Below are 15414 nucleotides of genomic sequence, written 5' to 3'. Positions count from 1 at the left end.
TGGTCGCCTGGAATCGCCTCATCCCACAACATGGCCCCTCGCATTCTGCTTCAGTCACTGGAGCGTTTTCCCGGTCAAAAAGACAGACGGGTGTGTTAGACAGTAGGCTGTAGTGTACTAGTGCGCTGGATCTCAGTCTGAAATGAATGAAGCACTTAAGAATCTGCCCTAAATCCTTTAACACAACAGAGCTGCTGGTGGATATCACCCTCCAAGGTAATCAGATTTTAACTACGATGCCTTAATTAGATCAAAATAGCACTGTTTTTAATCTGTGGGAAGATTTATGTTGAATTTCTTGAAAAGACACACATGCAGATAGTGTCATAAAACATTTTAGTTTCTGCAAATCCAGACTACATGCTGTTTGTTCATGTGAGATTTGACTGTTGGAATGCCTACCACTGCAGCTTTGTATTTATAATGACTGTTGGAGATTCAGTTAAACTGTTATTTTAACCTTTTAACATCTCTATGTAGGTTATAACAGAAGACGTATAAAGCCAACACACATGTATTAGACTTCATCTGAAAGGGAACATCACCATGTGGTTAAACATCAGATGAAAGCCTAACCCTAACATGAGTTACTGGTGGTGTGGTGAATGTGAAGTGATTAAAATTCACACTAAATGTTTCCCTGGACAAAGATTTAAAGATAAAAAGAAAAAAAAAAGGTACTTATATTTGGTACAATATTCAAACCAAATATTAAAATGTGTTGCAGGGGCTTGAGTGTTTGTAACTGTTGGGTCGCACATGGATCGCCTGAATTCCTCTGAGGAACAGAAATAATGGTGGATCTATGTTTTCACAGGCTTTCTTCCCCAGACTGATACCCCACCCAAGGCTGTTTGCGATTCCCCACTCCCACAAACAGATTGTTAGCACACCCTGGTGGTCAGACTACAGATCCTGATGTCTCATGGGTCAAAGATCATGGCAGAGGATGAAAATACAGACAAGACAAGAAAATCAGCAGTCGTTGGATGTTAGTACGTCAGAGTAGACCGATGCAGGAGTGTGGAAACCTGGCCGGAGCTGTGGTGCATTGTAGTTGCATTGCATGTAAGGTAATCAAAGTGCAATGTCCCTGCTTTGCAACCCAGAACTTGGTCATAACACAACGCGTATAAAAATACACAACAGTCAATAGTGATCATTCAGGCACAGGCAACCACAAAAAAACATCTCTGTACACCGGTAATATTATCATGAGGTGATTCGTGGTGAAAACTGTGGTTTGTGTTGTCAGCTGCTGTGGTGTAATGTTACCAATGTGAGCAGATTCCAGTGTGACCAGTGTGAAATGATATGAACTGTATATTGATTAAACACTCAAGTAATGACAAATGTCCTAATGTAACTTTATATTGTGATAAATGTTGTTGTGGGGTTAATTTCAATTGCATTGTCATCTCAAACACAAAATGGTTTGTTTTTGAGTTGCTTTTTTGAAACTTAATTTTCCTCAATGCTGACATGTTTAACATTGAAATTAAATATTATATAATATTGTTGCAAAATATTGAAACTCATTATGACAGTTATTGACAACAACTGATATTAACTGACATGACATGAACTTTATTTTATCATGTTAATGATTTAAATCAATGGAAATGGGAAGTCATCCAAGTTGTAGGTGGGATGTGTCAGTATACTTACCATATACTGAACATACTGTGTGGAAGTATAGGGAAACATACAAAACAATCATCAAACCAATATTTCCCCTGCAAAAGAAAGCCATTAGGATTATACGTCAGAAGGACTACTTTGCACCAACCAATCCACTTTCATCAGTACCAATATTCTGAAATTAGAAGATCTGGTTAACCTCAACACTGCTGTGTTCATCTATACAGGGTGTTTCAAAAAAAAAGTATACACTCAGAAAAATGCCTAAAAAATGAAAGTTCCATAAGTTTCAGAAAATATCTGTACGGTTATTGATAGACCAAGGTCTCATGCTTTCATTACCACAATGGCAGGTATCAGCCATACCACGTGAGTGAGCATGGTCCTTGTACTTAATTGGGATAGAAAATGGCTTGCGCACAGATATGAGAGGGATAAAACAAGATCAGACACCACAATTGGAAAGCTTAGGCAGGTGCTTTAATGCTGTGTAATTTACAAGAAAATTCAGTTAACCCTTTGTCTTCCAGAAGCCTCCAAACTTTGCACCCAGGTTGAGCCATCCAGGCATGACTACGTAAATTTCTCGGAAGCTACGAAACACTGTTTACATTTGTCAGACCACAGTCCATTTTAGGCACTGAACCATCCCGTTGAGTGGCCCCCAAGATCCCCCGATCTTACCCCACTTGACTTTTTCTTGTGGGGCCATCTGAAGTCAAAGGTCTACGTCACTCCACCAAGAAACCTGGATGACCTGCAGGATCGTATTGAAGCTGAAGTAACTCTTTTGAGGCAGGATGGTGGAATGATAAGGCGTGCGGTTTATGACATGTTAAGGAGGGCAGAGCTGTGCCTGCGAAGAAATGGTGGCCACGTAGAAGACTGAACTGTGTGTGCCTGCGTTCTTTGGCATGGACTACGATCAGAACCAGACGTGCAAGGACTTGCTGTTTGAGTGAAGGAAGGCACAGCCTGGGTGCAAAGTTTGGAGGCTTCTGGAAGACAAAGGGTTAACTGAATTTTCTTGTAAATTACACAGCATTAAAGCACTTGCCTAAGCTTTCCAATTGTGGTGTCTGATCTTGTTTTAACCCTCTCATATCTGTGCGCAAGCCATTTTCTATCCCAATTAAGTACAAGGACCATGCTCACTCACGTGGTATGGCTGATACCTGCCATTGTGGTAATGAAAGCACGAGACCTTGGTCTATCAATAACCGTATAGATATTTTCTGAAACTTATGGAACTTTCATTTTTTAGGCATTTTTCTGAGTGTATACTTTTTTTTGAAACACCCTGTGAGGCACACAACAACCTTCCACCCTGCATACAGGATCTGTTCTCAGTCAGAGAGTCCCAGTCCAACCTTAAGGGGACCTGTATGTTCAAGAAAACAAAGGCAAGGACCAACACAAAAGGCAAATGTATATCTGTAACTGGAGTAAAATAATGGAACAACCTTGATAAAGAATTAAAAAATATGCACAACAGTCACCACATTTAAAAGGATATTTAAAACTAAAGTATCAACAAGTATAAAATATTACGATAAAATAAGCTAATTATCAGTATAAATCGAAGATGTTGCTTTGATTATATTATTTGTTTCATTACATTATTGTTTAACACTGTGCCATCTTGTTATCTCTTTTTGTTTCTGCAGTCTTCCTTCTTGTAAATAGGGTAGACATAAATAAGCTGTTGCTTCTGCCTATGCCTTTTCGCCCATGTTTAATATGGAAATCCAAACTGTGTGTATGTATATATCATGTTTTGTTAAATGGACGAATAAATCACTACTATTTGAATAGTGTCACAATATTTGATAATTCTTCTTCCTGCTTCTGAAAATGATAACATTTGATAAGAACTGCACTTACTTGTGTTAATTTTGAGTTAATGTTGTCAAAGCGAGTCTACACTTTAATCGAAATGAAAAAAATAAGCATTAAAAATTAACATTTTTCTTCTGAAATCAGAAAAAATCAACTCGGTATTTTACAGTGTTGCTTCATGTTTGTAAGAGTTTTAACATTTATTGTCCAGTTGGTTTGAAAAGCAGTCAAAAAGATACGTTGATGAATTATTTAAACTAGTTACTCTATTAAAACATAGTAACTATTAATCTAAAACCTGCTACAAGAAACTACCCAACATTCCTAATGTTCACACAAGACTAGTGGATGGAGTTTGGAGATTTTGATTTTCTTTGGAAAAATTTAATTAAAATGTATCTAATTGCAATATATTTGGATATGACCTGACCTGAATCTGTACCTAAATGTTACCAGTGAAGTCTCAGTGATTAGATTCTATTGACAAGGGATATTTTTGCTCAACAAGTGATTTTAATATACATGAAAATTAAAGAAATTTAAACCTCCAAGACCGGCTCTGTATTTATTCTATGTTTCTAATAGCAGTAAAAAAGTTGGTGGATTCCTCTGTAAACTCAAACTGAACCTCAAGAGGGTTTTTACTGACATTTTTACATAGATATTGTACACATCTACAGTAAATAAATGTGTTATCTTGAGTGTTTTCACTGAAAACCAACTGTATTCCTGCATTTCAGATGTCAAGTCCTATGCAAAGGTCTTAGCATAACTGCCTAAGTCATACACTATATGGACAAAAATATTGGGACATGTTGAATTCAGGTGTTTCTTTTCTAACAGGGGTCTGGGCTACAAACAATAATGACAAATATCATGATATAGTTGTATATTGTGATAAAGATCATTACATCAGTTAGTTTTGCTTAAATGATCTTTGCTTCCAAAATGCCTCAGATATGTGTTTTTTTTTTTTTTTTTTACTTAATTTCTCAAACATTGATTTTTTTTTTTTTTTTTTTTTTTTTTTTTATCCATGACTATGTTTTCAAATTTCTCCCTCTAAATTTCTAAAATATTTTTTGTGGTCTGACAGGAAATAATAATTTTCTACCACAACTAACCATCTATTGTTGTCACATCTCACTTAGGAAGAAAAATCTCCCATTAAACTTAAAAAGGAAATATTGATGTTTATATGGGCGAAAATATTGGAACAAATCATAGCTACAGCTGTAAAATGTCCTGTTCATACTGATTTGAGATATAAACATCTATATTAATTATCAATATGACATTAATCGGGTGACACAGTGATGCAGTGAATGAACTGGTGACATTTCCAGGGTGTGCTCCGCCTTCGCCCTTAAGTAGCTGGGATAGGCTCCAGCAACCCCTGTGACCCTAGTGAGGATAAAGTGGGTTCAGAAAATGAATGAATGAATTATATTAATCACAATATACAACTATATTATGACATTTGTCAATACTGTTTTGTAGCCCAGACCCCTGTTAGAAAAGAAACACCTGGACTCAACGTGTCCCAATACTTTTGACTATATAGTGTATGATTTGGGCAATTATGCTACGAGGCTAGCGATATGTATTTCTCAGTCTCTGTATCAATATACAGCATGTACAAGCAAAATATACAGGAAATACAACAGCATTAAAAAATAAGAACATTATCTGAGGTCTATAGGCTCAGGAGATGGAGAAAAGAATGTAGTAGTCAGACATGGACCAAGACTTTTCTCCAGTATTGTACATGTTTGCTGTGTCATTATTCACATTCACATTTAAGGATGGATATATTTCTTATTGTCTAAATTCCAAAAGCAATGTAGAATTCATTGGACTAAAACTGTGTCTGTTTACTTTCTATGAACTGTCCAAATCCATGAACATGAACAGGCACGGTGGTAAATTCTATGATACTTTACACTGTGTCATCTTCACCCATTCATACACCAGTAAAACAGTTACTGGGAGCAACTCTGAGTTCCATGTCTTGCTCAGGAACACTTCAACATGTGGATAAAGCCCAAGGATTGAACTCTCAACCCTCTAGTTTGTGTATACCTCACTACCAACTGAGCCACTGTTGACCTGATAAAATGTTTTTGTCAGTATTGTCCTTCTGCAGTAAATACTAACACAACAAATTCACCACTGAAAATAGACTGAAAATAGACCGTGTTAGAAGTAGTATCATCCTGTATTTGCACTTAAACAATCAAAGACCTGAACAGCTGCTGCTGACTAAAAGTATCTACTGATCTAAAGTGTTTAATAACTTTTGAACCACTAATTCTATCAATAAATTTAAATAATACAGATAAAATTCACTGTCATCAGATTTGTCTTATTTGGACGTTCAAATAGCGAACAACATCATCTTCTGCAACGCTGATTCAACAGTATAACCCATAGAGTCTGACAAATGGTTGTGTTGCAGACACTTGTTTTGTTCAGTTAATGATACATTCTGATGAAAAACACACTTTCTGTTCAGTTTTCTCAGTTTTGAAATTATCACCTTCACATTTTCTACATGATTAGTAAATTAAATATAGGAAAATATATGATTTTCACTGAAAAATGCAGAGGATAATATTACAATAAAAGGTGATAAATCACTTGTGAAAGATTACATGTAGAGAAAAATGTATTGTATTATTATGTATTGTATATATGTCTCAAAATAAGGTCTTTGAGGGTTAAAACTGAGACTATTAAAGATGAAAATAACTTCCGATGAGTCATTTTTAAAGGAACCAACAGACGTTAGGATGTGTAAAACACTGCAAGTCATATGGACAAAATTTCAATCCATTCATAGTCAGAATAAGCAGAGTAACCATGAGATTATTATTATTATTTTTTTTTTTTTTAAGTAAGATGACTATATTATTCGTACTCCTGAGGTCACACAAAGTCAAACAGTGACTTGGCTGAGTATGAAACGTTTGAGTTTGACTCAAAAGTGTCTATTCAACCCAATGTTAATATATGAGGCAATAACTGAGTATTTCAGACTCTATATTCAGGGTTTTCCCAACCATTATAAGCCTTTTATGGGATTATTTTTGTAACTGCCGAGGCCCAATCCATGTAAAATCAGTGTGGAATATCAAAACTACATTTTCTTCACTTTCCAAGTACTTTTAAGGTTTTAAAATACTGTTAATTTATGATCTGCTCTAGTTTTTCCAAGTATTTGCTCACATACATGGTGACGGTAATGGTCCAAAATGATGCGAAATTTAATTTCTTTATCAAACATGTTTTAAAAACATTGCCAGAGGCCCCAAACCCCAACACCCACGAACCTACATCTCATACAGACTTTGGAAAAACGCTGTAATAACCTATAATGTGAAAATAAATACACAGTTATTAGTCAAATAACACTCACAAATCCCATGACCCTCTCAGCAACCACAGCACCTAAATCCAGGAGCCTACAGAAAACCCTGATGTGTGTACTTGAGTTTTTGTGGTTTCAGCTAGAGATGAGGGTCACATTATTACCTTTTGTGTAGAAGAGGCCTTTTCTAAACCTTTACCATGGATGGTGTTTATTGAAACTATACGGACACATTTAAACAGATATCTGGCAGATTTTTGAGTTCCATTTTTCTTTAAAATGCCAGACCTGTTTTTCTTTATTCAACGGCCTATTTTCCATTTTGTGATCGCCTCCAGTCAGCCACCTCTGTCGCAGTATTCCTAGCAGGGACATCTTTGCAAAGTCTGCAAGGATCTGAAGTGCAAATAAAACAGAAATGTAAACATGTCCGCTACCGCCATTGACTGACATGCTTGATTTTCTCATTACTGCCACATACACTTGCAGCCATTTAAAAAATAATAGCATATTCCACCCTCAAAGTGCGTTCTCCTGCAGCACGTGAACGCGGCACCGAAATGGCAAAGGGCAGGGATGTGTGTATGTCAAAACCCTCAGGCTATTTCACTGATCTTCATTAGCTTTGAGCTCACACTGATATCCAGTTCATTCACACTTCCAGCCACAGCTCAAGGAAACAGTTAAAAAAAAAAATTACACCTCCTCATTAAACAATGTGTTAATATTTATCTTCATTCCCACAATCCAATCGCCAAACAAGCACTCAACATTAAATGACCTATTTGTGTTTATGCTTTACTTTTATTAACGTTGCACATCGCTGGTTTCCCAATTTTCCTCCGCGTGCAGTTCCACTGTTTCTTGCCCTGAGCTGCTCATTTTACCTGGCAGCCGCCCTTACAAGTGAGCTCCAGCTGGGAAGTTATCACTCTCAAGGAAAATACACTCTGTAAATGAGAAACATTATGGTGCAGGTAATTATAAACAACTGGAACAAAGTGGTGGAGGGTATGAGAGAAACCAAACAGGTGAATTTAGAAGAGCGCTTTAATAATAGAGGCCACTGTGCCAGTAGCTACAGTTTCACACATCCACTGACAACATAATATGTGCATTGACTTTTCGGGCCTGACTGGTGCCTTGCTTTCTCTTTAGCTGCCTCAAAAGACCCCTGTAGCCTCGGAGCACTTTATGCTAAGTTAATTTACCCAAATATATCCACGGCATGGTGGCGGCAGCAGCTCGCTATTCAACATCAACAACTTTGTTAATGGAAACTTGCTGATCCATAAACGCTTGTGCTGCTGCAGACGTTTGCTGGGGGGCAGTTCACATATGAATGTTAAAAACCCACAGATCGATGAGGGGCATTTGCAAAGGAGGCATAAGGTGTGTTTAATTATAATTGCGTCAGGGGTTTGGGCGAGGAGGTGGGGGGAGGTGCTGCTGTTAAGGCTCAGGCAGGGGCCCCCGTATTTAAATAGGGTCACATCTCGGTCTCACCTTGCAAGTGTTATGCTATATTAAATGCCACTCATGTTAAGTGTGTTGAAACCCTTCTCTGATGTAGTCAAGACATAATATAAAGGTTAAATTGAAAAATGTCCCTTCAACGGCACAGGAACACGCCATGATTGATCTCCTTTGTACAGCAAATAAATGTTAGCCAGACCTTGGTTTGTTAGGAGTCTTTTTAAGTGTATGAAAATAATATGTTATAATAGTGAGTGACTGGATTAGAATTTAAGTGTCAGTCAATCAGGATTTCAAAAGGTCAATGAAAAAATTAGCACAGGCAGGAGGCAGAGCAAAGGAGGCAGCAGCCATTGGGTTTTAGATCAGTGATCCTGCAACTGGAGTAAAGTAGAAGAAGAAGGTTGTCAAGCCAAAGGATACCTGTAAATGCCTGTTTCATCTGAAAAAAAAATGTAATAAAATGAAATTATTAATAAGTAACTAAGAAAGAAATGAAAGCGTCCTCTGAATTTGTCAGTACTCGCACATTTTCAGGCTGTAGAAATTAGCAGTACCAAAGGTAAACCATGACATTCAGAGTACATTCATCATATGGGAATATCTTAGATATTTTAAAGTAGTCCTATCATGATTTTTTAAAGCATTACATATGTCCTAGGACATCTTTACAAGCATTATAAACATGGTCTTTTATGACATTGCTAATGGCTTTACATCACAAGACTGATAAATGTTTGTCTCATTTAAAAACCATTTTCAACAATTACATTTGGGTTCAAGTTTAAGAACATCTGCCCCCACCCCAACCCTCCCAAAAAACAGCAATTTCAATTTGATTTGACACTTTCCAGTTGGCAGGTCTGCAGATATATTAAACAACCAGTTAAACATCCAGTGCACAACATTTGGTGGGTCTAACTGCAGATGTAGACAATAATATTCACAATTAAGCAAAAATGGAATTTTGTCACCTTAGACTCAATCATTTATTACAACGGAAGGAGTCCACCATGTATCTAATGTGGTTCCAAACTGAGTGGTTCTTTTTTCTGTTTTATAGAGGTACCATCCAGTGTTAAGATGGATTATGGTTACCTACTAGGGCAGGGGTGGCCAACCCTGGTCCTGGAGAGCCACTATCCTGCATGTTTTTGATGTTTCCCTCTTCCAGCACACCTGACGGTCATTATCAGGCTTCTGCAGAGCTGGATGATAGGCTTATCATTTCAATCAGGTGTGTTGGAAGAGGGAAACATCTAAAACATGCAGGATAGTGGCTCTCCAGGACCAGGGTTGGCTACCCCTGTACTGGGGTGATTTAGATCGACCAGTTAACCTGTTAACGGCATGTCTTTGGGTGGTGGGAGGACCTGGAGTACATGAGAGAACCCACAAAGACACGGGGACAACATGCAAACGTGTCTTCAGTGTGGATGTTTGAGTGAATGGTTATTCATCTAAATGTATGTATGTATATGTCAGCCCTGTCATGAACTTAGCAACACTTTCCCCAGTGGGACCCAGGACAGGCTCCACCCTTGTCAAGGACTAAGTGGTTTGGAAAATGAGTGAATGAATGAAGATCACCTACTATGTTTGAGGTTCCATAGACTATAGGACTAGTGGACAGAGTACCTGTGACATCACCCATTGTCTTTGGAACTGTTGTTTTGAAGCCAGTAGTTTGTGACATGGCCATCACCATGTTGTTTTTTAGAGATGGAAGTAACCACATTTGGTCACTTGGTAACAAAGTCATTTTACAGTCTTGTTAGTGAATGCTATGAACCACAACTACAGGAGCTATCTGCCTGTAAATAATTAGTTTTATTACATAAACTGACATTACTTTCCAAATAAAACAGATGAGACTTGACACCTGAAATAAAATCCTCAACATAGTATTTTTAGAGAGAAGTCAATCTAAATTTATGGGAGTGGCAGCTTTTCTGGAGCAACCCCCTAATGGTCATGTGTGGTATTACAACTGTAAGATATTTCCACAGTCTATTACACATGAAGATTTTTTTTGTGCAATTAATTTGTAAGTCATTAAATTTTTTCAAACCTCTTTTTTATATCATAATGGTTTTACCATCAAATGTATGTTCTTGGATATCAGAGTAGTACGAATCATTTTGAATGAATAACACTTTATATTTTATCTTTTAGAAGTATTTTGCACCTCTCTAGCTTTTATATGACGTGTTGCCAGTATAGCTTGGCCTTAATGATGATTATTGCTTGATGGCAGTTTTTGTGGGCAGTATAGGTGTAGGAAGGGGAAGCTCAGCAATCTGCAGCCTCACCACTAGGTGTCACTAGATGTTGGACACCGAACCTTTAATAAAATAGTTTTCAATAATTCAGTTTCATTGTTACATGTTCAAACACCTTGTAGCCTTGTGCTGTCTCTGGAAAACTGATGGAATCAGATATAACAAACATTACAGTGGTGCACAGTGGATGAACTGGCAACACAAAGAAGTTATTTGTCATCTATGAGCAAATGAACTTAAAATCATCTATGTTATAAAAGGGAAATGGACTCTGTGTGTGTGTCCTGGGCATCACACAAAATCCGGAAAGAGCTGACTGCTACAGTTTGGCAAGTTATGTATTTTTGGTCAAGGAAGAGGCTAGAAAAAACGGCAAGTTGATAGGACCAATATTTTGGGAGATATTAGTAATTTTGGAATACAATAGCCTTACAATCACACTGCTATGCCCTAAATCATAGAATCATAGAATTGAAGTGGGTTACCTTGCAATGGATAAACAATAGGGCCACGTTGCCATGGTGTCAACTTTCATGTGCAGAAACAGACTTGCCAGCTGAGAGGTTATTCAACTGAAAATGCCAATGGAATTTACCAAGAAAGTAAAGGAATGAACTGTATCAGAGGTACGTTTATTACATAAAAACTGCCACATCTAGAACCTGTGGTTCCCTACGGGTCAACGCACTAGTCGTTTGTAAGTGGTGCCTTGGCAGAAAGTGCTCCCTATTCTTTGCCTCAGTGGTCTATGGTTGTGTATACATAATGCGGATACTGTAAACCTAATCTATGTCAACACTCCACACTACACATACAGTATAATGACAATATGAGTGCTGTAAAGGTCTGCATTGTTCACATTTTATACTTTGGATGAATGCTAACAGCACGGTGTTTTCTCAGAGAGATATTTTTCCATCTAGAATCCACTGCTCAGTATTGTACCTCTGTACTTTGTTCTTCTTCTCTTTACAATTTCAGCTTTACTTGTGTAGAAGTTTGGTCTTTGTCCATCCTTGTTTTCCAGTTTTGGACACAGATGAAGAAATAACACTAAATTTCAGTCTGTTCTTTTTTTCTCTCTCTTTCACAGAGTCCAGAAGTGCAGGTTGAGGTGTTGGGGTTCCAGAACATGTATGGACGGCCCCATATGTGGCCCTATGTGTACAGGGCCATGGGAGGAGGATCTGAACCCAGGTAGTGGTGGATCTGGAGTGGACAGGATGTAGTCAATGCTAAACTTGATCTCAGACTCTGGTTTCCCCTGGGTGGGGTTGGGGATTTGGGGGTTTTGCTGATGAGTGCCCGGCCTCTGCCTTTCAGGGTTCAAAGGACACAGGGTGTTCGAGTCAGCTTCAGGGCGGCGAGCTGCAGGTCCATGCTGATTGCTGTGCGCGGTCTCCAAAGGATGAAAAGGTGTTTCTGCTGAATCACGGAGGCCAATTTTCATGTTCCTCCTGCGCCGGCGACGCCGAAAGTTGCCGTTTTCAAACAGATCAAGCATGGATTCACAGCCAGTGGCAAAAGTCCAGTAGTTTCCTTTTCCCTTTTCATTCCCTTCTGTCCGAGGAACCTGTGGCACATTGCATGAAAACTTGGTAACAGATGCAGACACTGTCAAGATCATTTGTAACTTTTCAATATGTTTTTATGTTCAATATTTAATATGAATTTCAAGTTGAATTTTGACATAAACATAAGAAAGAGATTTCAACTTCATCACAAATTTGAATAAATGTAGAAAATTTTGACAATTTTTTCATCATTCTTGCATGAAGTGTAAAAAATCAGTTATGATCTACAACCGGGATGTGATTTGAATGGATGTGGAATGATTCAGTGATTAGTTGTTGTATCATGGATAAGTGATGTTCTATCTGAGTGTCTAAATTTCCTGATTCCAGCCTCTTAATAAGTATGAATATCTTGGGTTCCTTTCCTCCTCTATGACATTAAACTGAATGTATTTTTGTTTTGGACCAAACAAAACACCTGAGAATGTTGTTTAAGGATCAGAGAAATACATTTCCTCCTTTTTTCTGATATTTTAGAGGACAAAAACTTATTTGACTGAGAAAATGAATTGATCGACAGATTTATGAACAATGCCTACATGTGATGATAAATGTACAGACAAAGCAAAACATCCAAGTTATTGAATAAAGTAATAGATGAATAAAGTCATGAAAATACAGTGTATACTCTCTGCAGGTGGACTATCCAAATAAATGAAAATAGATCAATCTAAACTTTAATACTAATTAGAATAAGGAAAAACAATTTTACTTTTAACACTGTAAAGGGTGAAAAAAACATGCAGTCCAAGAAGACCTATGAAGATATTAAAAGTTATAAAAACAAACCAAATTTTCCATGAAACAGGCATGACAACAGCTAATATCAAATGAAATTCAAGTCATTTTCCTGTGCATCGCTGTACCTTGATGAAGCAGCTGTTGAGGGACAGGTTGTGTCTGATGGAGTTCTGCCACGCTCTCTGGTTGGAGCGGTAGTAGGGGAACCTCTTCATGATGAACTCGTAGATGCCCGACAGAGTGACCCGCTGCTCGGGGCTCTGCTGGATGGCCATGGCGATCAGAGCGATGTAGCTGCAACACACAGAGAAATACTCTTTAATCAGGTGACACATTATTAGAGCTATTATATGGAAAAACTCAGCTAAAGATCATAAATACTACTTTTTATTGGAGTTAGATCTACTTTACACTAATCTGAAAAAAAGAACAGTTAAATACTAAAAAGAAAGGAAAAGAAGAGAAATTTAGCCTAACCAAGCTGTTAGAATTAGAGTTTGAAAAGATATATCAACGATATGTATAAAATATTGCTTTTTGGTTGGAAGTGTACTTTAAAAAAAATTACATTATTAGGATACTGAAAAAAATGAAAGTATACCATACTTCCATGTATATATATATATATATACTGTATATATATATATATATATATATATATATATATATATATATATATATATATATATATATATATATAATAACAATTAACTGTTTCCCATGATTATTCATAACTGCTTTACAGCAAAAATCATAATTCATTATTGAGAAAATTTGTCAAAGTAGTTATGTTTACGGTTTTACAGTTCTTACATTTTACAGTGTTTTGGCACTATAAGTAAAGCTCTTAGAGTCACGCATATTGAGTAAAAGAGTATGAAAAACATATTTACTGTGAGAATTACTGTATCCTTAAAAGTTAAGACCAATTGTTTACACATCAACTAAACAATGTTCTAGTTTTTACTTAAAATTACCCAGTGACTTCTTAAATTACTTAGAATATCACTATAATGCACCATAAGTATACCTATAATGTTTTATAAAATGATTATTACAACTGTTGATACCAGACACTGGGTCATTATAATATGTTGTGGTTATTGTTCAAAGTCAAAGTCAAAGTCATTTTTATTGTCAGTTCTGTCATGTACATTGTATACAGAGAGAGCCGAAATTACTGGACTCTAAGGCCCCACAGTGCAAGTAAACATAAAGTGCAAATAACACAGAAGAGTGTAAAAGGTAAATATAAAAGAGTGCAATAGAGGAGTAACAAAAGAACAATCAAGGTGTTGTTATTGTTGTGACATATTAAGAAAATATATGAATATTTTTAACTAAACACATTATAAAACATTCCAAGTATGGTCAGGATTCAGTATAGTGCTCAGCATATTAATATGTTATGATTATTGTTTTAAAGCTTAATGAAAAATGTGACTGTAATTATACAGTACTAAAAGTGTATTTCAACATATGATGTGTGTGTGTGTGTGTGTGTGTGTGTGTGTGTGTATGTGTGTGTGTTAATAATGCAAAATAAGCATGAACAACAAGAAATACTTACTAATGGTTGCTTTTGAGAATCATGCTAAGTTTATGTTGCAAAAACTTAATATATGTGAAGTTTACATCGTAGTGAAAGACAAATGTGCCACTGTTAGATCTGTCAAAAGTCACAGTAATTAAGATACAACGATAGAGAATAATAGCAGTCGATAAATCACACACTTGCTCTGATTTTAAAGGTTTCACACAAACTTGTAAAAGGAAAAAATGTGATAAGAGCCTGATGAAAAACAAATCCAAACGTATTTAAAAAAAGAAGAAAAAGAAAAGATGGTGAAAATGTGATGACTGAAGTTGGAAGTGTCTGTACCTGTACGCAGGTCTGCACATTTTCTTGTCTTCATCCGTGCTGGAGGAAGGGTATCCGTCTCCATCGTAGTTGAAGCAGTTGAATGGGTAGTGGGAGTTATCGAACATATCTACACTTGGAGGAGTCAGGTGTGTTCTCCACAGCGTTCTCAGCTCCTTTCACAGTCCTGGCCAAAGCCTGTCCTGCTGCTGCTCTGCTCTGCCTCATGCTCTGCTCCACCAGCTGCCACTCACACTGAGCTCTGCTGACGGCCGACGCCTCCGAGCCCCCCTTTCTCCTCCTTGTCCCACATCAGGGACTCTGGACCACCTCTCAGACGTCCCTGATCCACTCAAACACTTCTGCACCATCTACCAGATTTAAACATTTCAAGTTTGTTTTTTGTTTTTTTTTTTGTCCCATCAAACTGGACATTTTTCAACATCAGATGTCAACTCTGTTCACATCCACCCCAAAGAATCTTACTGTTATTGAATTAGTGGCCCAAAAAAGAATGGAGTCATTAAAAAAAAAAATACTTACAGATTTTATTGTCATATTGTAGGAACATTTTAAGATGTCATATGTGGGATTAGGATGAATTAACATTTACTCGCTAAATAAATATAA

At 37.0% G+C, this 15414-nt stretch overlaps 2 protein-coding genes across 2 annotated transcripts in view; one reads left to right on the top strand and one right to left on the bottom strand.

The window, feature by feature from the left end:
* The window catches only part of atpaf2 (ATP synthase mitochondrial F1 complex assembly factor 2), a 28432-nt gene extending 23597 nt beyond the window's left edge, over nt 1–4835 (top strand). Inside the window, exon 10 of the mRNA XM_030122482.1 lies at nt 4809–4835. The gene's annotated coding sequence lies outside the window, so the exon portion shown is untranslated. The remainder of the gene's footprint in view (nt 1–4808) is intronic.
* A 2322-nt stretch (nt 4836–7157) lies between these two features.
* Nucleotides 7158–15034, bottom strand: foxl3 (forkhead box L3). The gene is made up of 3 exons (XM_030122486.1): nt 14806–15034; nt 13049–13217; nt 7158–12181 (listed from the first exon to the last, which is right to left on the bottom strand). Exons 1-3 carry the CDS (start codon nt 14910–14912, stop codon nt 11696–11698), a joined length of 762 nt encoding a protein of 253 aa, XP_029978346.1. The 5' UTR covers nt 14913–15034; the 3' UTR covers nt 7158–11695.
* Between the last annotated feature and the right edge of the window lie 380 nt (nt 15035–15414).

The sequence above is a fragment of the Sphaeramia orbicularis genome, chromosome 19 (assembly GCF_902148855.1).
Source record: "Sphaeramia orbicularis chromosome 19, fSphaOr1.1, whole genome shotgun sequence".
NCBI lineage: Eukaryota > Metazoa > Chordata > Actinopteri > Kurtiformes > Apogonidae > Sphaeramia > Sphaeramia orbicularis.
The sequence above is the reverse complement of the archived record's forward strand: the minus strand, read 5'-3'. Positions and strand labels throughout refer to the sequence as shown.